Genomic DNA, 24,373 nt, shown 5'->3' with positions numbered 1-24,373 from the left:
TTTTATTATGAACGATTGAAATATATTAAAATACACGCAATATGGTGTGCGATAATTTTCTAGATAATATTTCGTGCAAATACATTAAAGAATTACAGTGGAAATATTAAAATAAGAAAAGTGTAAGTTAATGCGCATGCTCACAGTATTCGTACGGTTGTTGCGCATTTGGGGTTTACATGGGTGTTTGAAAGGACTAGTAATCGATTGGGCGACGTGCGCGACCTCCATTTCTTCGCAGGACAAGTCGGGACAAGTGTAGTGAGATTCTTCGTGTTTGGAGGAGCGGAGAATACCTGACGCTTTTATATTGCCCAAAATGGTTAAAATGGATCATGATGTAAGTAAATAATTAAATTAGTGCGTATATGTCTTGTCGATTTTGCTTATAAACTTATGTAAATAATTTACACAGGCCAATAACGTAAATACGTAATCTGAGTTCACCCTTCATTTTGTACACTTATGCGTGCGTATCGTAAAATGTACGATAATTTTATTTATTCCAACTGATTTTCCTTGTATAATAATTATTTCTGAGTTTCGCGATCAGTATTATTATTCGCAGTTTGTAGGTACGATTGATATTCTCTGAATTTTCGGTCGTATCAATAAACCTATGTTTCGATATAATAAACTGTGTAAATTATTTGAATATAGTTGTTAAGATATATTTTTTATAAATTATAAACTTCCAAAGTGTACATATATACATATATAAATGTACGATACGCGGATATATGCATGTGTTGTGTTGTACTGCTCGTTTATGGCATGGCGTGCCCTGACGCTACGCCATTCGAGAATCTCGAAAACGATGCGTTTATTCTGTACTCTCGAATCTTGTACCTACTACATTTCAGCAGGAATTCAATAAATATTTATGAAAAATTCTAACAACTTTCAGTAGTGATAACCGTATTACAACTGTATACTACGTTATCATGTTGATATAAAGTACTTGTATTATTTCGAGAAACATCGTAGCGTTTTCCTTATAATCGTTATATTATATTGAGAGTAAAGTTTTTTGTACCCGAAATTCTGTTTTTCCGGTGTTCATATACGGTTATTTCTAAAAAAGAGAACGCTATTCTTATAAATGAATAATTATTTAAACGAAAAATAAAAAAAAACAAGTTATACTTAAATTCCGTGCTTGATTTTGCAAGTTTAAATTTTATTGATTGTATATGTAACCTTCCATTCAGTGAACTGAACTTTTTTTTGATAAGTGGAGATCATAACAGTTCAGCTATTGAATTTAAGTACGCTTTCCTTGATATTTGATTATTGATATGAATGTATATTATTTATACATGTATTTAACATTGTAGTTCCGGATAATGAAGGTATGCTTTGAATGTGCGAAGTAAGAGATAATCTTATATTATAAAGCAGAAACTGTATTGTATGTTTGTGTTTGTTGCCTAAAAACTTTTGAACGGTAAACTCTGGGGTCACGAAATGTACTTCAGCTAATTATGCCTGGCTAATCCAGATAAATGTGACTATTTTCACAAAAAAGCCTAAAAAAAATTTTTTCTCTATAAAATCAAAATCTAAATTTCAGGCGAAGCCGATTAGTAAAGCTAGTAACTTATATTCTAAACTGATAACATATTATCCTGTCCCATGCTTTGTTTACAAGCCACAGTAGCTCAGACAGTCGTTATTTGTAAGTTGATTACGTCCCAGTGAATTATTACTGGCCTAGAATTTATAGCACTTTTGGTTGATACCTAAATACTATTGCAATATGAATTAAGTCTTCAATGGATATAGTAGATAACATTAACAATTCTAATGTAAACAGTCTCTGCTTTAAAAATATTTTTATTTTCAACTGTTATATTCTCTGACACACTTTGCACCCAGTGCTTTATTACACACTTTACGTTTGGGATTTACTTCCGTTTTCCAACCTTAAGTTATTAGTTTTGTAATCATCCTTTTCCAGCAGCTTACACTGACTTTCTCATTGATTTGTTTGTAGTATATTACAATAAGATTTATAAACTGAATTAGTAAGAGAAGATATTGGAGAATTAAAAGTGAACAGGAATATATTATTCCTCTGATATTTAAAATATAAGAGTATAGCCGGGAATCCACCGGGAAGCTAAGCTATGCTATGCCATGCTCTGTTTTAAAAAAATTAGCTTCAATACATTCTTATGGAACCGTTTCCACCGAAAGCTATATTAAAACATAGCATCGCATAGCTTAGCTTCCTGGTGGATTCCCGGCGTATACCTACATTACAAGGACAACGATGTACAATGGTTAGTAAATAAAACGGTATGTTTATTCCTGTGAGAATCTCATCACCTCTATAGGCACGTGTACAAATCCAGTGTGAGTAGAGGCCTGGACAATGACCCCGTTAATGTTAGAAATTCAAGGATTTAAACGTTTAAGTGTCTAGGAGGTAATACGTTTCTTATTGCTGAAATTTTAGTACTTGTTTTCGCTCTAGCTGAATATTTGGCTGTACTTTCGAAAGGGACCGGTGGCCAATCGAGATGAAACTTGGTGGGTATTACAAGAGGTGTGGAAAGACCCCAAATATAAGATTTTAGCTTCGGCAATTAATGCGTTCAAAAGATACAGGGGTAATTGTGCATTAAAAGGTACATCTTACCGATTCTTTTTAATCACTTTACCATGGTCCCTCCTCTTAACAATATTTCTGTTGACTTCTACCAACACAACGCATTCCACTTTCCAAATTGTCCCGGGTATTAGTACTGGTTCGGGGTATATTAGTGCGGGGGGGGGCGTAAAGCATGGTAGCGAACCGATTTCAGTTTTGATGAAAAAAATTGGGGGAATGGAGGGTTTTCGGGTAGAGGGGGGGGGGAGGTCTGCACCAATGTCCAAAAAAAAATTAACAATATTTTTTTATTAATATTTCGGAAACCTATAAATACCCGAAGTTACAATTTTAGATTTAGAGTCCACACAGCCCATCCCTCCCCCCAAACCTCATCTCGATCGGCCGCCGGTCCCTTTCGGAATAATATCCGAATATTTTAGTCCATGAAATAAAAAAATCCAAGAACCAAAATCGAAGCAAAATTGAAAAAAATGCTGTTGTTTAAAAACATTTTGTTTTATTATATTTCAGACTTCTTGAATAAAGGCAAAGTCATAAAGTAAAAAGAAAGGCACACTTATTTGCTTCTTTACGTACATATATTCTCTTGGTTAACGAGTTATTATTCTATACATTAGTAATTGCTATTACTAAAATTGTAATATTTCAACCTGGAAAAAAATTTGTTTCCACTTAATTTCAGTCGGTCTCCCAAATCGAAGAGCTCAATGTTTAGGGTAAACGCAACAATAAATGAACACTTAAGGCTAATGAATGAACACTATTATAAAATTATGTTTGCAGCGCGATTGACTCCACGTGCTGCAAACATTGTTTGGATCTGAAGCAAGAAATTACAAGAAGTCTCTAATTAATTAGTTGCTTCTTTTAATAACTTATTTTACTCGTTTTAATAAAAAATGTCCATTCACTGGTACGTGTTCATTTACTGGTACATCCACCCTACCAAATTGCAGCACGCACGTCCACTCTAGGGTTAATAAAAAATCATTGTCACTTATTATCACAATTTTCTAAAAGATGTCACTTATTCCTTAGCAGTGTATCATCGGTTTACTAAAGGAGAGTTGCATAGTGGAATACAAAGCAGAATATAATAAAAGCCAGGGATTCGGAACCAAATCAATTACCAGAATTCATGAGCAGTTACATTTGTCTCGATAACCTCTGTCCGTAATGAGCAGCGTTGCCACCTCTCCGGTTTTCGCCTGGGGACTGCGGGTTTTGAAGCAAATCTCCGCGCTGTGGTTTGACTGGAAAAATCTCCGGGTTGTAGAAAAAAATGAGATAATAAGAAATTGTGCTATTATACAATGGTATGAATTTTATATACAATAAAAGTTATGAATTAAAAAAATATATATTTTTAAATCCTGAATTGTTTGAGCTTAACAGAATTGCACATTTGTTTTCCGGATATTCGAGGACAAAACTTTTTCTGCTTTTTCCATCTTCGGGTTTATATTTGAATCTTCGGGTTGGAATGCGTGGTACTTGGGGATTTATATGGTGATGAGGTGGCAACCCTGTTAATGAGGAATGAGAGAAATTCTGACTGTACTAATGCGAGAACGCAAGACGAAACCTAAAATGCATGACCGACTGCATTTTGGTTAGGAATTTCTGACTGTATTGTCAGATAAGAGGAATGCTGAGAGATATTTTGCCTGTAATTCTGAGAGGAATGGTCAGGCAGGTCTTGGGTTCGTTCGACCCAGTTCAATGGATCAGGAAGATGCGCTGTTCTTGTTACTCGTGTAACGGGGCTCGGACTTCTTCAAAGCAGACCCTTGCAGTTATTTGTTACTGTCCTCCCCAAGCGGCGTCAATCTAACGAGACATTGTTGTATTTAAAAAATCCTAAATGATGTATTATTTTATTAGAAGTAGTTAATTTAAATAGGAGATATTAGCATCGACCCTTTACGCCCCAAAATTTATTATAAATTTATTTCGTGTATACTGTGTATTTCGCCGTGGAATGCAGAGGATTAAAGGTAACGTTACAAACGTGATAAACAACAATGAAAATTATTTACAAATTTTAGTCAGGAGGTCACGACTTGCGGGTTGTGATTCGCAATCGTAACAAATTCTCACAAGTTAGAATCAGCTGTATTCCTATCTCTCATGAATTCTGGTTGACCGTATGCCTTGTATCTTTCAACAATTTAGATTGACTGTATCTCTATCTGTGAAAATTTTTCAGTTGACCGTAATCCCGAGAGAATTTCGCTCACCAATTTCGGTTGGGAGGAAACTCTGGACCGATTACCGCACACCAATTTCAATCGGGACGACCGTAAATGCCATTTCTGTCGTCTCTAGTGACCGTGACCGAAATTATATGGATCTGGACTCCCTGATAAAACTATATTGTATATTGTAAAGAATTATAACTATCATGGTTTACTAATGTTTTAGAAAAATGTTTAAACTTAAAAGCTTGGTACACAGGGTGTTTATAAAAATATGGGACATTTTTTTTTCAGGATCGGTTCTACTCACCAAAATAATAAAACAAGTTGGTGAACGCATATGTCCAATAATGCTTAGTTTTGCAGGTGTAAGCATTTCCATATTCTGTAAAACACGGGCTCGAAACGCCTATTAAAGCCCAGCTGTGTTTCCGCGGATCGATATATCGATTATCATTTCACCTTTGTTCTTTTAAAGGCGAGAAGGAAAGGATATGGATTAAAATACAGTATATTATTTAGGCCAACTGTCAAACGCGCCTGTCAGCCGGTTGCCCTTTAATAGGCATTCCGGGCAGGTGTTTTACGGAATACAAAAATGCTTATAATTGTAAAACTAAGCATTATCCAACATATTTTACATATTATACCAACTTGCTTTATTATTTTGGCGAGTAGAACCAACTCTGAAAAAATGTGCCACATTTTTGTAAACACCCTGTAGATTGTCAAAGGGTATAGCCGGTTAAGGTGGTCAAATGTGCCCCTAAACCGAATTTGACTTGCGGTGAGCATTTGACCTGTAGCAACTTTCAGCTTTGTATCTGGACTCGTGGGGTAGTGTACCATAAAGGCACATATTAGTGAATTTTTTCAGATTTTTAAATTTCAAATCCTAGTTCTGAAAAATAAAAATCGCAAAAAATGCTAAAAAGTGCCGGGTGTGTATTGAAGCAATTGCAGGACTATAATTATATTTTTACCGAAAGTATATACATCATTATTACTATTGCCCTGATTTTTTCTTCAGATTTCTCTTTTTGGTGCGTCGCGGTAAAAATAAAAATTAAAAACCGATTTTTTCGTCGCATTTTATGTGTCAGAGTAACTTAAACGTCGTACTTTACGAACTAAGGGTTTTATACGATCTTCAATGTGTTTACATACAGAAAAACAATATAGGATTTGAAGAAACTAAATAAACCCAATTAATTGAAACTACATATTCCGTAATATGGCATTCTAAAATATCTATCATATTTTTAACTGCGTCGATGGTGCAGCGATAGAGTTACGAACTGGTAAACTGGTGCGGACTTTTTGAACGTGGGATCGAGCCTCGAAATTCCAAGTTCCCGTTAGGGTCATATTGGGTTTATTTAGTTTCTTTAATTCCTATGTTGCTTTTTGCTCTATGGAAAGCATTGAAGATCAATGAAAATACGACGTATAAGTTACTCTGACACGTAAAAAACGAAGAAAAAAAAGGTTTTCATTTTTTTAACCATGGTGCTGAAAAATTCAGAACAATAGTAACAACCATATGTACTTACAATAAAAATATAATTATAGTTCTGCGATTGATTGAATTCGTACGCAGTACAAATTATGACGAATTGTAATTCTGGAGTTAATTTTCCCATCATGCATACTGTTATTATTTATTTTCAAGAATAATAGTCTAAACAGGATTGATAGTCATAGTTCTAAGAATTTTAGAAAAATACATAATCATGTTATGTTAGTTGTGATTGAATTATGTTGGAATTTCTATGCTCTGGGGTACCAGATTGAATTCAATGATTCCTCTCCAGGAATATAATAAGGCAAACACTTGTGTGTAAGAATTACGGTTAATTTATTATATATGCAAGACGCATATACACGTAAGAGAATAATACAAAAGAAAAAAAGGGTGAACAACGCAGTGTTGTCAAATCAGATTTTTGAAAATCCGTAGAGAAGAGTTCAACATTCCGTAGAATTCCGTAGATCCCCCTTTGAAAAATCCGTCGATCTACAGATTTTCTTCCTAAGTGTTAATTATTACATGTATGAAAGAAGCTAATTCCCTTGCTCATGGAAACCGTCCTTTCCCAAATCCTTTCTAGAAATATTATATATATATACCCTCCCCTAACATCCTCAAAAAAATTATTGTCGCAACAAAAATTCACAAATTACGAAAAAAGTTCACGTGCAAAAGTTGTGAAATCGTTGACTAATTCCACTTCAGTACAAGAGCTTTTCCCAAAAATAATGTTTCTCCGAAAGTCGTTTTCGCCAAAGTCTTTCGCCCCGACGTAAATTCACAAAAAGGAATTAAAAAAGTTCACATACAAAGATTCTGAAATCAACTTTGCTAATTCCTATTGTACTCGGTCAAAATGCAGGGTAGTAGAACTAGAAAATAATAGCTTGAATTCCAGCGATTAAGTGCGATGAAAAGCTCTTATAGTGAAGTGGAATTTAGCTACCCGCAGTAAATCGGCGGTTTGGGTCGTAAAATCAATGGGTCAAATTAAGCAGTAAATGATTTCTTTAATCAGAATCAGAATCTTTTGTTTTATCAATTTCGAATTACCTTAGTTTTAAAATTATACATATTAATAGTATTAAATAATTTAAGGTAAAAAATCCGTAGATTTCAGTTTACAATCCGTAGATCCGTAGATAAAGTAAAAAATCCCGTAGATCTAGGGAAAAATCCGTAGGGTGGTTGGTAACACTGAAACAACGTGTACATAAATCTAGCGTGATATAGACGGTGGCGCCCCGCCCTAATGCGTGTGCCTTGAACCGCGAGATTTGAAATATAAATCTCAACAAATTATAAAACAGCTCTTATTTGGCAAAAGGAATATTTAAGGTGATTTGTATTACTACCATTAATTGAGTACCTCTATAACTATTTGTGTTTAAAAATCTATTTTAAATAAAATGTTCTTAAGGAAGAAAAGTATTAATAGTTTTAGATACAAAAATGATTCAATTTTGAAAACAATTCTAGCGGATACCCAAAGCAACCAGTTTTTGTAGAAGATGGAACATTTTCGGAGCTGTAAATTCTGCATTCAGTTATCATCTTACTTGAAAGAAGTTTGAAGTCAGGAACACTTAATGCGCCAACGAGTAAAACATGATCTTTATCGATAAATACTTTTGTTAACTACTGTACTGCCTCCACAAGTGAGATACGTTTCGTTTTATCATTCCGCGAATGATAATCCGCCGTCCCTGCTATCTACTTCTTTTGTAATTGCCACGGCGATTGAGAGGGGTTGAGAACGAGTGAGACGGCATTGTAATTCACCTCAGTTACTCGCAGTCCCTCTCACGTGCCGCGGCAAAGAATAAAGGCAAGCCGAATAGGCTACCCGATTCCGTAGTTGAAACTGGCCTGTCCTTCGCCAGTTTCAATTGTGGAGGTAATACTGTATTTCGTAACTTTGTTAATGGCTGTATGTATGCCATGCATTTTCAATTTTCCATCTACCTAAAAAGTTTCACTGAAAATCAGTTTATAACACTTCACGTTGTCCTCCAAATGTGATAAAACATTTGGACTTAAAGGCCAATTTTTTATTTCATTCAAAATATATATTGTCATAAATATCTGCAGTCTACTTATTTATTCTTCTCTGAGATACCGTTTCGTATCATGAAAAGTAATATAAATACCTTAAGGTCTAACATTATTAGACAGACATACTTAACATTGGCAATAATGCAATTATTTCTAATTTTTAATTTGGATATAGGCATACCTACTAATAGTTAATAAACTTTTCGTTGTTCTACAAGTAGCTTGAAAAATAGTTTGCCACGATCACTTGCTATAAAATAGCTATACTAACACTTTTTATCATAATAGAATGTATTAAATGTTATGTTTCTTTAAAATGAATTGCTTAGTGATTTGTCTCTTTTATTTGTTATTGTGTATTTATTGAAGTTACAATTGCTTTTCAACCGAACTATATTAAATTGTAAACTATCTACATATAAATAATTATTATATGCATTTACAATTTACATGATGCACAATTATCATAAATAGATGCTACTGTATAAGGAAAGGATTTGTTCTTAAAGTAACTTCCGATATATTTAATTCTTTCGTAATTTGAAATTAATATTTATCAGCATTTAGATATCTTATCTCCTTTCTCATTACAGTATCACGTTATTTAATGTCGATTGGTATTAATTCTCGTTAATATGTACAAGGCATAATTTATTGCTGACACGAAGTGACATAAAATACAAATTTTTAAATTGTACACAAATTTTGTTTCAGGATGGGAAAAACGAACCAGAACATGTTAGAAAGTTATTCATTGGTGGTTTGGACTATAGAACCACAGATGATTCTTTAAAGAAACATTTTGAAAAATGGGGAGAAATTGTTGATGTAGTTGTTATGAAAGACCCAAAAACCAAGCGGTCTAGAGGATTTGGATTTATTACTTACTCTCGTGCTCACATGGTGGATGATGCTCAAAACGCAAGGTGGGACGTGTTGGAACTTGTTTTGATTGTACATGTGTTATAAAATATTGTAATTAATACTAAATATCGATTGTATATACATTATACTTGTATGTTCTGAATCATAGGCCGCATAGAGTAGACGGACGTGTAGTGGAACCGAAAAGAGCGGTTCCTAGGCAAGAGATTGGTAGACCAGAAGCCGGCGCAACAGTAAAAAAGTTGTTTGTTGGTGGTTTAAAAGATGACCACGAAGAAGAAGATCTTAGACAATATTTTCAAAGTTACGGTAGCATAAATTCAATCAGCATTGTTACTGACAAGGAAACAGGCAAAAAACGCGGTTTCGGCTTCGTTGAATTCGACGATTATGACCCCGTTGATAAAATTTGTTTGCAACGTAACCACCAAATACGTGGCAAGCACGTAGATGTTAAAAAGGTAAGCTGTGACTTTGCACGCAAGCCGAACACGCCGCGAGTTCCTGACGAATAAATATTGCGTTACAAGATTCTTAAATTATTCCATTATTTTTCTCGCAGGCTTTAAGCAGGGCGGAAATGGCCTCTGCGTCCGGCGGCGGCGGTAGTGGTGGCGGTGGTAGCAGAGGAGGTCAAAACGTTGGAAGAGGACCTCGCGGTGGTAATCAGGGGGGTGGTAATTGGGGAGGACGAGGAAGTGGCGGTGGTGGAGATTGGAATAATGGTGGTAATCAAGGTGGTTATGGTGGAGGTAATCAAGGAGGTTGGGGCGGTAACGGTCCTTGGGAGAATCAGAATCAAGGTAAAGGTTCGCAGAAAAATAAATCTTTCTTAGCTTACTAAGAGCCCCACGTTATATCTTATTCACTTTCGAGCACATTTTAATAAACGTATCTTGAAGGTGGCGGATGGGGAGGCCAAGGCGGCCAAGGAGGGTACAACAGCGGTGGAAATTGGAGTAACGACAACTTTGGAGGAGGTTATCAGCAAGGATATGGCGGTGGTCCAGTTCGGAATAACTTCAACTCCGGAGGAAGACCTGCTCCCTATGGTATTGATATGGGTCCTAGTGACCATCAGTCTGGATAGTCGAGACGGCTACCATCCTTTGGTGGGAAAGGTTGCTCCTGTCCTTCTCAAAAGCCAACGCGTCTGTTACGCACCTTGAGCAACTTGATTTTCGTTTAATTATTTTGTACAATATAAATTTAATCATATTATTCCACGTATAACCGATGCTATTATATTTAATAATTGCAGCCAGTTGCACAAGGAGCGTTCAGTTTAAAAATTTCAGTTTTATGTAACGGTAACGTTTATAATGGAGTGCGAGTTAGGTTTCGAATTTTGAATCACGTTTCGGCAAGATTCGTATTAAGAACTGCTATGATTCCAGCAGCTGCAAATAGTTTTACTTAAAACGTATAACTTAAATTAACACATACGGCGCGATGTTGGAGAGAGGAGGGGTGCTTCTGTCCATTTCTTCTATTCTCTTTTCTGTGCATTCAGTTTGTTCACGTTATTCCTAAAGTATGAATTATGATTTTACAAAATTATATTCTTACAAAAATAATTATTTCGAAAAAAATGTTGAAAGTATTTTATTTCAGTGACAAACAGAAGTATTAAACTATAAAAACATTTAGTTTTTTTAAAAAAAAATTATAGGCTTACTAAATGTTTCACATTCTCCTAGTAGTGTTAGAGCTGTTTGTCCAATGCTATATTAGCATCAATATGCAATATTTGTCACTTTAATACATAACTCGCGTTTTATTAATTTTGTGATTTATTTAAATAAATTACAGGTCCTGGTGGAAATTCTGGCGGCGGTGGTGGAGGCGGAGGCGGTGGTGGCGGCGGCGGTGGTTATGGCAATCAAGGAGGCTATGGCGGCGGTAGTTCTCTTGGTGGTGGAAACATGGGAGGTGGAGGCGGCGGTGGTGGAAGGAGATACTAAATCACTTTACCCATGGGTGCTTCCCTCGCATGGTAAGCATAATTTTAATTCAATCACTACTACTCTATCTGGGATTATTAAAATAATGTACAACTTTAACACATGCAAATTAGAATATTATTACTATGAGAACTAGTTTTCTTTCAATAGATACCATTTTTTAATTGTATTTATATGTAATATTTAGTATTACATACGTCAGACGAAACTTTACTATTTAGTTATAAAAATAAGTATTATGCGAAATTTTATTCTCTCTTGATAAAGGTATTAGACAATTCCATATGCTTAATTAAACTTCAAGGAAGTAAACTTTATAGTTCTAATTATGTCGGAGCTGCAATCACAGTAATTTGTCTTTTAAATCAAGTGGGGTCATAGATAAGTGGTACAACAGAGGAAAGGTATTAAAGAAAAGGGTTGAATTAGAAGCTGTATGTATTTATTATTATAACTAGGTGTATACTTGCTACTTTATAATATATAAAGTTTGAAGGAAAAATGTTTATACTCAATGTAATTAGTAGCTCGGTATTTCCTGTTCGAATAATTTGGATACATTATAGGAGTATTTTGTGATCGAGTCATTTTACCGAAAACACATCATAACAGTTTACACTTAAATTGTACCAAGTAATTGGCAATAATGCGGGTATAAAATTACTTGACGTATTGTCAGTAAAAATATATGTCAATTATAGAAACTTTCTGTTTTACCGTGTTTCAATCTTCTGTTTCTTATTTTTCAAATTGTTTGACATATTTGATATTGCTTTTGGTCTATGCACTTGTACTTAGTACTTCTCGAATGAAACCGGGTCTAACATATAGAAATTTATTAATTAACTTCTAGAATATTAGTTGCCAATGCTTAATCATTTTCACAAAAAAATAGTTTCAAATATTAAGTTTCCAAATTGTTCGGATTTTGTTAAACTTTCCGTGGTTTGTAAATACCACAATGGTCTCAGCTAATGGCTTGTAAATTGCAACCAGGAGAATTGTTGTAAATCCTGTAATGGACGTGTTCTTCAATTTCACGTCACTTTCTACATCAGGCCTGGGAATTAAGGCGCGTCTTGGTACCCGCGGCGGCCTTAGGTGCTTGGAGCGCCTCAGGCCCGTACCATGTGAACCACGCGTGGCGCATTGGGGCGACATTGTATCAATAGGTTTCCACATCGTCCCAGAGAGCACGATTTTCGATGCGTTTTTGTTTTGTCAGCGCACCACGCGCCGTTCACGTGGTACGGGTCTGAGGCGCTCCAAGCTCCTAGGCCGCCGCGGGGAGGCCAAGACGCGCGGCGGGAGAAAGGAGGCGTTGCCTCTGAAAATCGGCCGCGCCGTGTTCACTTAATCCCCAAGCCTGTTCTACAGAGTTAAAGATTTTTAAAAAACGAGTTCTGCTATTAGGTATTTCCAACTTCTCATTAGAAATGATAGTACATGACCTACATTTTCCATCTACAAAGATCTGCAATAAATAGAAACATTGCACCCCTTATAGCATTCTCCCTGGTTGTAAGCCACTTTATTACACTTATTGTACTATTGGAAAACTCCTCAGATTATAAAGAAGTTAATTGACTCCTACATTTTAAGCCTGGTTTCATACAAAAAGTACTGGTTCGCGTCGACTGAAAGTAATAAATTTATCTATTTGATGACAAAGGATTCTCACAAGGAATTTAATTTTTAACGTAAAGGCCACATTAATAATCAAATTCGTAATAAAATTTGCTAAAAACCAAATTCCAGTAATAATTTGGGAACAATAAAGATAAAACAAACAATCATATAGATCATTTTTCACTTCGTGAGATAGAATAACTGTTCAAATGAAACAATAAGAAGTATTGTTTCCAGATTAATATAATTTTAAATATATGGTACCAGATAGGATTTCGGACAAACTACTCTTTTCATGATTTGAATTCCTACTAATATATAAACATGAAACGTTGCCTGTTTGTTTGTTCTTTCGCGCCTAAACGGCTGAACGGATTTTAATGAAGTTTTGAATATATATTACATGCGTCATAGATTAGATTATGGGCTATTTTTTCGGCTTCTTTATTTTGGAAACATAAATAATTCCCAAGTGAAACCGGGTATCGGGTTCAGCTAGTATTAAATAAAACATTACGTGAAAGCAAGTCAGAGCTGGGCAATTTTGATTTGAAAATGAATTGCAACTTTCACTTTTTTATTACCACTAATATTATGTGGAATTGAACAAAATATCGATATATTTAAAATAACAGGAATTCCAAATAATAAAATCATTTTAATACATTTCATTCAGAGGCAGTAATGCAACAAAATTGTTACGCTATTTACTTTTAATATTTCAAAATTATATTAGTTTAATGATAAGGGAGTACTTTATTAATCGTTTTTAATACAATACATAAGGGTGCAGTAATTTCGTAAGAACTGAATTTCAAAGATGTATTTAGTAACAATTTAGAAATTATATTTCAAGAAATCTTTACTATAGTCCACTGTTAGGAAAATTCATCATTCTAATGGGTCTATCAGTTCTAGATTTTTGTCTTGAGGCATAACAGTGTAGCAGAAGAAAATAATTGTTCATCGTTGACAAGCAAGGTTCCTTTATAACGACGTGTTTTCTCCACTACTGTTAAGCAGCGTCATGCAATCACAGCAAGTTCTTAAATCTCCAAACCAAGCTTGTAAAATTGGTGCTTGATTTCGATGTGTTTGCACCTTAGGTTTACAAATTTGGCAACATAGATACAGAAGATATGGCCCTACTAAATATCCATAGCATGCATTATTTTCAGCGTGCAAATTAGTCAAACTGATTACAAACCGATGTAAACATGGTATGATCGCACTTAAGTAGAAAAATTTTTCTGCAATCTTATATAATGTATCTAGCACTTCATATAGTAATGAAATTTATCTTCATTAGTAACTACCTCAGATAATATGAGCCGTACATGTTGTACCTTGTTACTTTTAGTTGACTAACTCTGTAGCTGCTGCACAATTTAATTCAAGGGTGTAATACTTGTTTGCATATTTGTTGGTTGCTGAAATCAGTCATCAAAATTAGGGCCTCATATTTTTTCATATATATTTATTTCTTTCATTTGCTGCTGTGCAATACGTAACAACATACCTGCCAGGTATATCAGTCCACTGCAAAAGTAAATATTATACAATGCCGAGCTTACTGGAGATGAATTCGTCATAAAATGAGATTAGATAAATGGGTAGTACAGTAATAATGCAGAGAGACAGAGAAAACAGTCAGCATTGTCCGAATTAATAATTACAGTCTATCCCATAAGAGGGTGTTGTTCGTATCTCCGAAAGGAATCGTTAGATTTAAAAAAAGTCTATATTGCCAAAAAAAAGTACGTTTAACGAGTTAATACGAAATTGCCTAGTACAGGGTCAGCGTTCTTCTCTGTAACCGGCGCTTGCGCGAACTTGTAAAATGGCAACAGCGCCTCACGGACGCATTCCACTACAACCATGCACTGGCCCAGCGGAGACCTGCCAGCGACCGCTGGACAGCAGTGATGCCCGAGCTTCGAGAATTTTGGGATGGTCTCTTTCAAATTAACGTGGCAAAGAGCTATTCGGAATTTCCCGGCCCAGGTAATCGAGCCCGCGCGTTCTGCATCGAAGCTTGGGCATTACTGCTGTCCAGCGGTCGCTGACAGCTCTCCGAACGCCGGGTCGGTGCATGCTTGTAGTGGAATGCGTCCGTGAGGCGCTGTTGCCATTGTACCTGTTCGCGCGAGCGCGGGTTGCAGGATGAAACGCTGACCCTATATATAGTTCAGTCTCTGGTGTTGTCGATAATCGCTCGGCACCGTTTAGGTCTGCTTTCAACTAACTTTCTTGCATACTCCGAAGATATAGACCATATTTCTCAATGTTTTTTAGATAACTGCTTGACCGTGAATATTCGTTTTCCTTGAAGCTTTTGCTTTATGAAACCCCAAACGTTGTCGTTTGGATTCGCATCACATGATTGTGCAGGCCTGTCCAACGTTACTATGCTCTTTTCTTCTTTCCACGTCCTGCAAAAACCACAAAAAATACGTAGCTCTCATTTTAAAAAATCTCATGTTTTCTACGGAATCACAAACTAAAATGTCACAAGTGTTAACCAGCGTAGTAGAAGACACTTTTCTACCCCGAATTTTCAAGGACCACTCACATCTTAAAGTACGGAGCCGTGTGGCAGACTGTATCTCGCCCAAATGTACTTCATCAGTTTATCTGTTGATAACTGTTCGAAATTGAACATGAAACATTAAATAAAAAACATTCAAAATGTTTCGAAAAAATTCACACGGTTATTTGTTACTGCAGCAACAGGTTTTAATTCTTAAAAATCGCTGGTGTTTCGTTGACCCACATACCAGCGGTGCTGTGAGCAACACGTTTAGCAGTTTTCAATGCTTGTACAATGTTAGCAAAATTTTCTTCAGATGCAATTTTTCTTAGCATAATGTTTTATAACTGAAAACAAACGATTTTAGATTTTTTAACGTAATTTTAATTTTTCGTTTTCTATAATTACCAGAAGTATAACAAAATTAAGAATACAGTATTTCATCGTTACGGGCTCGGTTTGGTGTTCACGATACGGGCTCAACGCCGGTCCCGACCAGCGAGCCGCTAACGAGGAAATACTGTATCCCCTTTAAAATTTTCTTGGCACTAATGCTTAACACTTCACATTTTTTAATATAGTGCTGATAAAATTATTTTCTTTTAACGAAATTGTTTTAGTATTCCATCTTATACTTTTATCTATATATGATTTGTTAAATATATTCCAAGAAGTCTTCCTATATAGTGTGTTATAAAAAAGAGGGTTAGGGGTTTATAGACAGTATTATTCAGTGAACTAAGTAAAAAGTGTTTAATAAACATTCTATTTTTGTTTATTGCATAATACAAAAAGAGTGTGTTTATCAAGTGCGCCTAAAGAGGTTTAAAATGTAATTTAAAACGAGTACTTTGGAGCGATTAATAGTACATTGCGAGACAAGGGAGAGAAGAAAGCGATTTCGACGAGCGTGAAGTTTGCATTTTACGCGTGGCAAAATCGCGTCTCCCTTGTCACGCACAATTATTTTTTTCAACGCCTGCATGAGAGGTGTGTTTTTGATAGCCTGCTGAGCGATTCGCAAAAAAATACACATGATCGATAACGATTAGTCGAACAAATGTATCTTCATACCACAGGGTAACGCCAAACTCCAGTTTCCTTGGGAGCAAAGTAAAAAATTGCGAATAAGTCAACAGGCGTAAAAAAGCACCCATTTACATGCAGGTGTTGAAAACAATATCTTGCGTTACATTTTTTCCCAAATACACAAATATTCTTAAAATGTCTTTTTGTAATAAAGTAACGGAACGATATTTTAAAAACAAAGTTACGGCGAAGTAATATACAGTATTATTTGCAATATTTTAAGCAGACTCAAAAGTACCCAGCTCTGAAGCAAGATAACGTAATTACTTTTAATAAATACTCTCATGAAACATAGTTATGTACAATTCACTTTGGTATCTTAAAATTAATAACAAATTTAATACTACTTGGAACAGTTCTGAACCTTTCATTTAGTTCGTTTTAAAGCATCCTTTTTTATGGCATTTTATAATCATAATTATTCAGAAATATTTACTTAATATCCTTTGTAGTGTGGTAGGATTGCATTTCATGAAAATATCTATACACATTTCTTTATAATAGAGTTTTATATGCCAGTAATTAATACCTTGCCCGAAGAACATTTGAAAATCATAATATTGGTATTTCCATATTTAATTATGTGACTTTTAGTAAAAAGGAATTCCAGCTATTGTCCACGTGAGATATTCCATATAATGAAATCATACGGAATTTGTTTTCATAAACTAAGTTGAATCAACCTTTCTTCTAATACAGTAAGGAAAACCTTTATTGAACTATCTATTAGATTTTCCCGATTTTTACAAATGAATATTTCTAAAGTTATATATCTTGTACGAAGTATCTATATGATTTTAAATGACAATGCAATATCTTCATTAGTGTTGATTTTAAATGACAATGCAATATCTTCATCAAGTTCGTTTACAATTCCATGTGTGATACTTTTTTTATGTGAAGCAGCTACGAAGTATTTTCTAATTTGTTTGATTTGTAGAACACTAACAAATATTTGTAGTACTGTTCTTTATTTATTATAACTATTAGTGTAAAGACGGGGTGGGTGAAAAAAAATTTGGAAAATTTTCAACGCGTGAATATGTGGACAGTGTTCGGTTAATAGTATATATATATATATATATATTTATAAGAGTAAGGGATATTAACGAAGATATTATAATAAAGATATCGTTTGACCGAATTCATATCTGCTGTACTATATAAATAAAAAAATATAAGGAGTATGTAAGTATTATTTTTCATGTTCGCTTTTCACTGAAATATTGCCACATATTTGGTACAAAGTATTTACACATTTAGCTAAAAATCTTCAGTATATTTTGAGGCTTAAATTGCAGATCGTTACCGTTTACCATTTCATTAATTATTTCATTATCACCTTGAGTTAAACGGAGTATAGTTTCCAATAGCAAGTAAGGTTATTGGTTTGATAGTTTTTGCCCCCTCCGTTATACAACATTCTAATTGTTTACAATGAGTATAAAAATTGAGTACAGTTCCATAGGTATACACATTTTTATAAGCACAGGTATATAATGATAAATGTTGCCAAAGATACTTTTTGTGATAGTAAATACCATAGCTTTGTTCTTAGCTGAAAATTGATAGATTCTTACAGTTTGAGTATTTGCAATCATCTTAACTAATAGATTTGTGACTTTTGAACCTCAGGTGAACCTTCTACTTGTCTTCTAGTCGCCAGTACTTCTGTACTGTTTAGTATTGGAGCAGGCAGGGCTATAAGGCTAGAGACAAGACCAGGCAGGACAATCAGGATACAGGACAGAGAAGCGTCATCTATTAGATCACAGTGAGAGGGGAGGCTTTTGCTTGTATTTCTTTTGGTACCTAGCATCTACCGCATATACCTTACATATTCGACCATTTATGTGAAACTACAACATCACAATTTTCTAGATTGTGCTTGCACTTGCCGTGTAGCACATATGATATCCAACAAAACGAATAAAAAAGGCTAAATGATTATTAATATTTAATTCGCGTCATCATTAGGAAGCAATAGACGCGTTAATTGGATCATTCGATTGCTATGTCTAGGGATACATCCGTGCCATCCAAACATTAAAGTGCGTAATGCTTCACTGCGTTTACCTCTGTAATATTAATGAACATTATTACAGACATAGGATTATGCAATAGACATTGGAGAGCACGATTGTTTCTCTAATTTAGAAGATTTATATTAAAATGGCGGTCCATGTAAGAATCTAGGTTTTACTATATTGATTGCAGACTTTTATTTCATAATAAGGATGGCGATTCTTATGTAGACGAAAACTCTCGTGGTAAAAGATAAAACGCATGAAAAAAGTGTCAATGAACTGAATCAATGAATTTAAAAGAAAGTCGGATAGCACGAATATCAGTTAGCATTTTTTTAAGGTTACCTAGATTAACTAATTATTCTTTAAGTTGTAATGTTTTAAGAATTAGCTAATAAAAATGACCAGAACCTTTTCCATGTCACTCTTTAATTTATAAAATAAAAATTTCAGTAGTATAGGATAAGTCAGAGGGACAAGCACTTGTATGAGGTAAAGGAATAGGGAGAAGAGATAGATAGATAAGGGCACATCCAATGGATATACAAGGATATTAATGAAAAGTTTCAAATACTATGTATAATAGAAAAAAAAAAACATATTTGTATTCTCTGTCAACTGTGTAGCCATTGAAAGCAGCACCATTATGTGTATTCACAGTATTAAATAATTTGTACATAATGAAATCTTGTGACCAATTTTGTGTAGTTCTGATAACTTGTAAGGTACATGGATTTATGACTGAAGGGATACGTTGAATTTGATATTTTATATACGAACATCTGTTGAAAATTATATTTGCTAAAATATATTAATAAAGTCGTAATTGTAGAAATGCGCAAAAATTCGCCAGCAATTCTTTCGCGTAATAAAGAAAAGATATGGAAAATAAAATGAAAATCATATTTGAACGTTATTTATGCAATCAGCATTGTTCCATAACCATGTTTAATAGCAGTGGACAGAATTATATCACGTTTTTGCTAGTATCTATCCTTATTGTTCCCCAACATCGCGATTAATAGACCCTTCTTAATAGATACAATTCAGTTTGTTATTTAGTTTTTCTTCGTATCCCTCTTAATTAAATCCACTTTCTTAAGGTAATAATACATTTAATCAGTGTTGTGCAGGCCAGCAATAAATAGACAAATTAGGCAATACTATTCAATTTGATTTGTACTTACGTACGGATTACGTTATATTTTAAGAATATAGATATAATTTGTGTTCGCAATTCTTTGAATTTTATGATCATTCGGAAGTAACGCATTAATGCAGTAAAAAATTATACACTTGGCACGTGTTAAATTTCATAAATATTACAAGAGTTATTATTATTGATCGTGCTGAGTAAAATAACATTTCAAATGCATGATAAATTTAAATAAAATGCCTTTTAATATTTTATTCTTAGTTCGATAAAACTAAGTAAAATATTACGGTAATAGAAATTTCGTGTATGCGTGTTTCTGGCATTTCATAATTAACGATGTATTTAAAAAATTCTAGATTTGAAACAAAATTATAATAAACACAATTTAAGGAAGCTACATATATAAGAAAATTTTAAACCATTTTTGAAATACATATTTCTAAATTTATTTGAATAACCATTCATATTATTCAGCATTTCTTCGTTACCCTTAATAAATTAATTATTAAATATATTTGCATTGCAATAGTTTGTATCCCAGTTATTTTTCTTACATTAATATCCTGTGCTAGATTACATCTAGTACCAATTCAAATATTGTACAGCACTGATTATAATATAAGTTTTGTTTCTCATTCAAATCCGTCAATCGATTTTTAATTTTATTCCACACACATTTAATCTAAAACTGATTTTTTTTTCACTTTCCTCACGAGTTCATTAAGTTTACCATACAGTTATTTTCCAAGGACGACAGAGTTAGTGCAATTTTATTTTCTTATTGCGAGTTTACCGCGACTGTTAGGTAGCGAAGGAGCAATTAATTAGGTAGGTAGAGTCTTCATTTTTACGAGTATAACATACTCCCAACATCTAGTTAGATTCACCTGGCAGATACTTAGAATTGGAAATTAGAAGTAAGGATGAAAAATGAAAGAAGACACTAAAAACGGGCAGGTAGCAGAGCAAAGGATTCTGAACTACGCAGCAAGCTAGGCTTTGCTAGGCTTCTTGCTAGCCTCTGTTGTACAACCACAGGTAGGAATATTAGATTCATTTGTTTAGACATAGGGAGATGAATGGCAGAGTGTGCATGATATAATGTTTTATAATATTCCAGCTGAATTCTGTTGTTAACAATCATTTTTTTCCATTACGAATGATTAAAGCAAGAGTAAATTATTATATCATGATTGAAGCTAATTATTATTGACATACTATCAGTAAGCTGTGTCTCATCTTGTGAAATTGTGCTTTACATATAAAAAATTCAGAATATATCGTATCTTCACGACATTAATGATATAAAGTAGGAAAAGTCACGAGTTTGATATACTCATTACTTATTATTATTATAATGTTTTTGAACGAAGTCTATTAAAAAAAATTATGAACAATCAGGTTTTATTTAGTGAAAGCAACTGATAGAGTTACATGATGACACATGTATGTGCCTTGTCTGTTATTTCATTTCGTCTATGAAACTTTCTTAGTATGTTAATATGTACAGAGAATTCTTGCTGTCGAAACCACGTTTCCCTTTGTATTTAAAGTCACATTTGGTACTTGTTCGTAACGACGAAGTTGGGTACCCCGGTTTATATTAGAACAGAAGTGCATAATATATCATATCATGCTTTTATTATTAATAATTTCTACAGTTTATGTGTACATATTAAAAATTACAATATATTAAATAATAATAATAAATATATATATATATTTTGGCTTACACGTAAAGTATATAAAGAGATAGTAATTATTTTTGTTTTACTTCTTGTGTATTAATAGCTATCTTTCGTTTTCATTAATTTCTGGTTTACCATTTGGGCTGGTACTCCCAGAGCGCTCCGTGTCGCAACTACCGTTGTCACTCAGTCATCACGGGAGGTAAGTTAACGTAAGTCAATTTATCTTTTTTACTTCATTGAAACTTTTAAAGGTTTAGTATGAAAAATTTTATATTGCCAAAGTAATTAAATATATTTAGCGTATGAATTGCATCAAAGTTTAAAAGCGTTTATGGTATTTAAAGCGAATTACATATTACACTTACTGGGTCAGTTCATAAATTCTAGTTAGCATTTTTCTTTCAGACATTAGATTTAATTTCACGGTTATTTGAGGTGATATTTAATTAATTTATATGAGCACCGTGTGAGGCATGCTTTCATTCTGCAGAAAAGTATCCGAAGTGAAAGGTTTTGGCATAAATAGTCCAGTCCTTGGCTGTAGAATCTGTGCTAACTGTTTTGGGCCTAGTTTGAGTCTTTCAACGCTGGTGGTTTCTTTTTTTTTACATTAATTAGAGGTTTTTCCAATCTCTAACTGAACAACAGCAATCAAATCAGAATATTACAATCTATTTGGATATGCAGGTATAATGATACATTTTTCTACATTTTTTACTTTTATTACATTCCCGTGCATCATCGTAATTGCACGGGATACATTGAGTTACTAATGTTCAAATCTAGTTTAATATCCTGAAGTATTTGAAAAAAGACATTGATCATTGTTGTCTGGTTGCAAGTTTAAGAAATTAGTATAATTACTGTAAAAAAAAAATAATTATCACCGCGTCTAGACGCGAACTTACGCCTACAATAGTACAGACTCTATTGCCAAGCATTTAACCGTTGCATCAGAAGTTCTTTCATGTGGAGTTGACATTCTTAAGAAGGTAAAGAGCACAGCGCAAGTTAAATTGTGAATATCTCGTAAAATATTAACCGTATGCTCTCGAAAGGGAATATTAGCTTGCTTTTCTGAACAAGTTCTAAAAACTGGTAAAGGCACGTTCAAAAGTGACGGCATCACTTATGAAGCTCTTCTAGCTAGTGTATCCCAGTTCCTATGTTTAGAGAACATCATTTTCAAAAATGATATGAAAGAAAAGAATTATAAATAACGACGAAGAATAATATATTCTTAATAATTTCATTCAAAATATGCACAAAATTAGGGACTCGGTATAATTTATATGATTGAATAAAATGCTTATATACTGTTCACATAGATACGAAGAAGTTGTTTAAACTCGATTTGTACTTTGTAGATTGAATGGTTCCTTTCTTTGATTAAATTGCGAATTATTATTTCTACACAGTGCATAAAATGTGATTTATTAATATTATGGGACAACTGTTATGTTGGTATGAAACATTTAAAAATTGTTTATAGGATTGATATCAGGAATATGATTAATATCTCTGGCACTATTTAAGCAGCAATTAAAAGACTTAATTATTCGATTTACTTTTCAGCATTGTAGTCTTAAATGACACCGCATTTAAAATAAAGTTTTTTCTCAATGTATGTGCTATTTTCCTTCACACAGAACCCTAAACCTGTTACCAACTGTAGCTGCGCAATATTATTCTTTATTACACGTAATGTCTCCTGGTGATTTGTGTGCCATGAGCACGATGTAAACATACTATCGCGTTAAAGAAAAAACATTGATTCTATTGGTGGGAAAGGTCTAGGATCGAAGATCTTCACTCTGCGCTACCTCCACTGTCTTCAAGTACCTTGAGCAAGGTCTTACAACGATTTTCGTTAATAAAGTTTTAGGACTGATTTTTCAAAAGGGCACATTTCCACATAGAAATTTTGTTTAATAACTGCAAAAAACTGTGTTACAGTATTGTCTCGCTGAGGGCTCGGTTTGGTGTACACGATGTGGGCTTTTCGCTATCCCCACCACTTCTGTCTCACTCTAGTCCGGCGAAGGCGATAGCGAGTGAGGCACTGACAGCGAGCGAGGCCTGTACGAGACAGTTGATATTTTGTCTCGCTTCGTCTTTCGAACGTCTGACACTCCGTCCTTTGCGTGTGCGACTGACGTGCGCGATGGTCGCGAGCACTTACCGTGAGCACGAAAAAAACCGCTTTGGCAAAATCTTGACAGAGATCCGGCTTAAGTCTTTTTTGCGCCTTAGGCGAAATTGTCAAATTGCCCCTTTATTATATTTATTTGAGATTATTTATGACTTTACTCTGAAAAATTAGGTAACTGCCTAGGGCGTAAGGTTGACAAGGAGCGCAAAATGGTCTTTTCATTGTTGAAATTTTTGAAAAAATCTTTTAAATGAAATAGTACAAACTGTACTGTTTTAAATTACGAATAAAAAATCGGAGTAAGGTCATCAACAATCACAAATGAATGTATTATAATAAAGGGTGCAATTTGACAAGTTCGCCTAGGACGCAAAAAAGGCTCTTGTCGTCGTGCCTGGCTATCTGAGCGTGGCGCGCATGCGTCGAGGGGACGTGGGGCAAATGCTTACCCCCCACTATGACCTACTGTCGTCCCCTACTTTCTTCCCGTCGCGCTGCACGCAAGCATATTCGTACTCCCGTCCGTGTGCGTTGCGTGTGGGCTGCAGAGTACATGGGCACGGGTTGGGACATGCTTGTGTGCAGTGTGATGGGAAGAAAGTGGAGGACGACAGTACATCATAGTGAGGGTAAGCATTTGCCTCACGTCCCACGATTCTGGCATCACTGCGCTCCCCTCTTCGGCCAGAAAGAGCGAGAAACGATCGCTCGGAATTATAGCTCTGTTCACGATACGGGCTCAACGCCGGTCCCCGACCAGCGAGCCCTCAGTGAAGACAATACTGTACCTATGTTTATTAAAAAAATCTTTTTATTAGTACACGTACATTTTATTCTTCCACCTGA

General features: G+C 34.5%; 2 protein-coding genes and 1 long non-coding RNA gene across 5 annotated transcripts in view; 2 read left to right on the top strand and 1 right to left on the bottom strand.

The window, feature by feature from the left end:
* The window catches only part of LOC143376213 (uncharacterized), a 233,057-nt gene that overhangs the window by 13,537 nt on the left and 195,147 nt on the right, over nucleotides 1-24,373 (top strand). The window lies entirely within an intron of this gene.
* LOC143376247 (uncharacterized) overlaps nucleotides 1-24,373 on the bottom strand; it is a 141,298-nt gene that overhangs the window by 54,104 nt on the left and 62,821 nt on the right. The gene's annotated exons all lie outside the window — the stretch shown is intronic.
* Nucleotides 171-22,999, top strand: Hrb87f (Heterogeneous nuclear ribonucleoprotein at 87F). 3 transcript variants are annotated; one of them, XM_076826336.1, is made up of 7 exons: nucleotides 171-340; nucleotides 9,119-9,330; nucleotides 9,438-9,750; nucleotides 9,852-10,098; nucleotides 10,192-10,341; nucleotides 11,102-11,285; nucleotides 21,529-22,999. In XM_076826336.1, exons 1-6 carry the CDS (start codon nucleotides 320-322, stop codon nucleotides 11,251-11,253), a joined length of 1,095 nt encoding a protein of 364 aa, XP_076682451.1. In that variant the 5' UTR covers nucleotides 171-319; the 3' UTR covers nucleotides 11,254-11,285; nucleotides 21,529-22,999. The 3 variants fall into 3 exon arrangements, with proteins under 3 accessions (XP_076682451.1, XP_076682452.1, XP_076682450.1); XM_076826337.1 differs by lacking the exon at nucleotides 21,529-22,999 and adding an exon at nucleotides 18,137-18,278 and having other exon boundaries at nucleotides 9,852-10,092; XM_076826335.1 differs by lacking the exon at nucleotides 21,529-22,999 and adding an exon at nucleotides 18,137-18,278.

This window comes from Andrena cerasifolii, chromosome 14 (genome assembly GCF_050908995.1).
Source record: "Andrena cerasifolii isolate SP2316 chromosome 14, iyAndCera1_principal, whole genome shotgun sequence".
NCBI classification, from domain to species: Eukaryota; Metazoa; Arthropoda; class Insecta; order Hymenoptera; family Andrenidae; genus Andrena; species Andrena cerasifolii.
This window is presented reverse-complemented; position numbering and strand designations above follow the sequence as displayed.

What these genes read in the sequence shown, in the direction of transcription:
- Hrb87f (XM_076826336.1), top strand. Translation starts at nt 320, where the DNA reads ATGGTTAAAATGGATCATGAT. An exon ending in TGGTTAAAATGGATCATGAT is followed by an intron (nt 341 to 9,118) that starts GTAAGTAAATAA and finishes ATTTTGTTTCAG; the next exon opens with GATGGGAAAAACGAACCAGA. An exon ending in GATGATGCTCAAAACGCAAG is followed by an intron (nt 9,331 to 9,437) that starts GTGGGACGTGTT and finishes TCTGAATCATAG; the next exon opens with GCCGCATAGAGTAGACGGAC.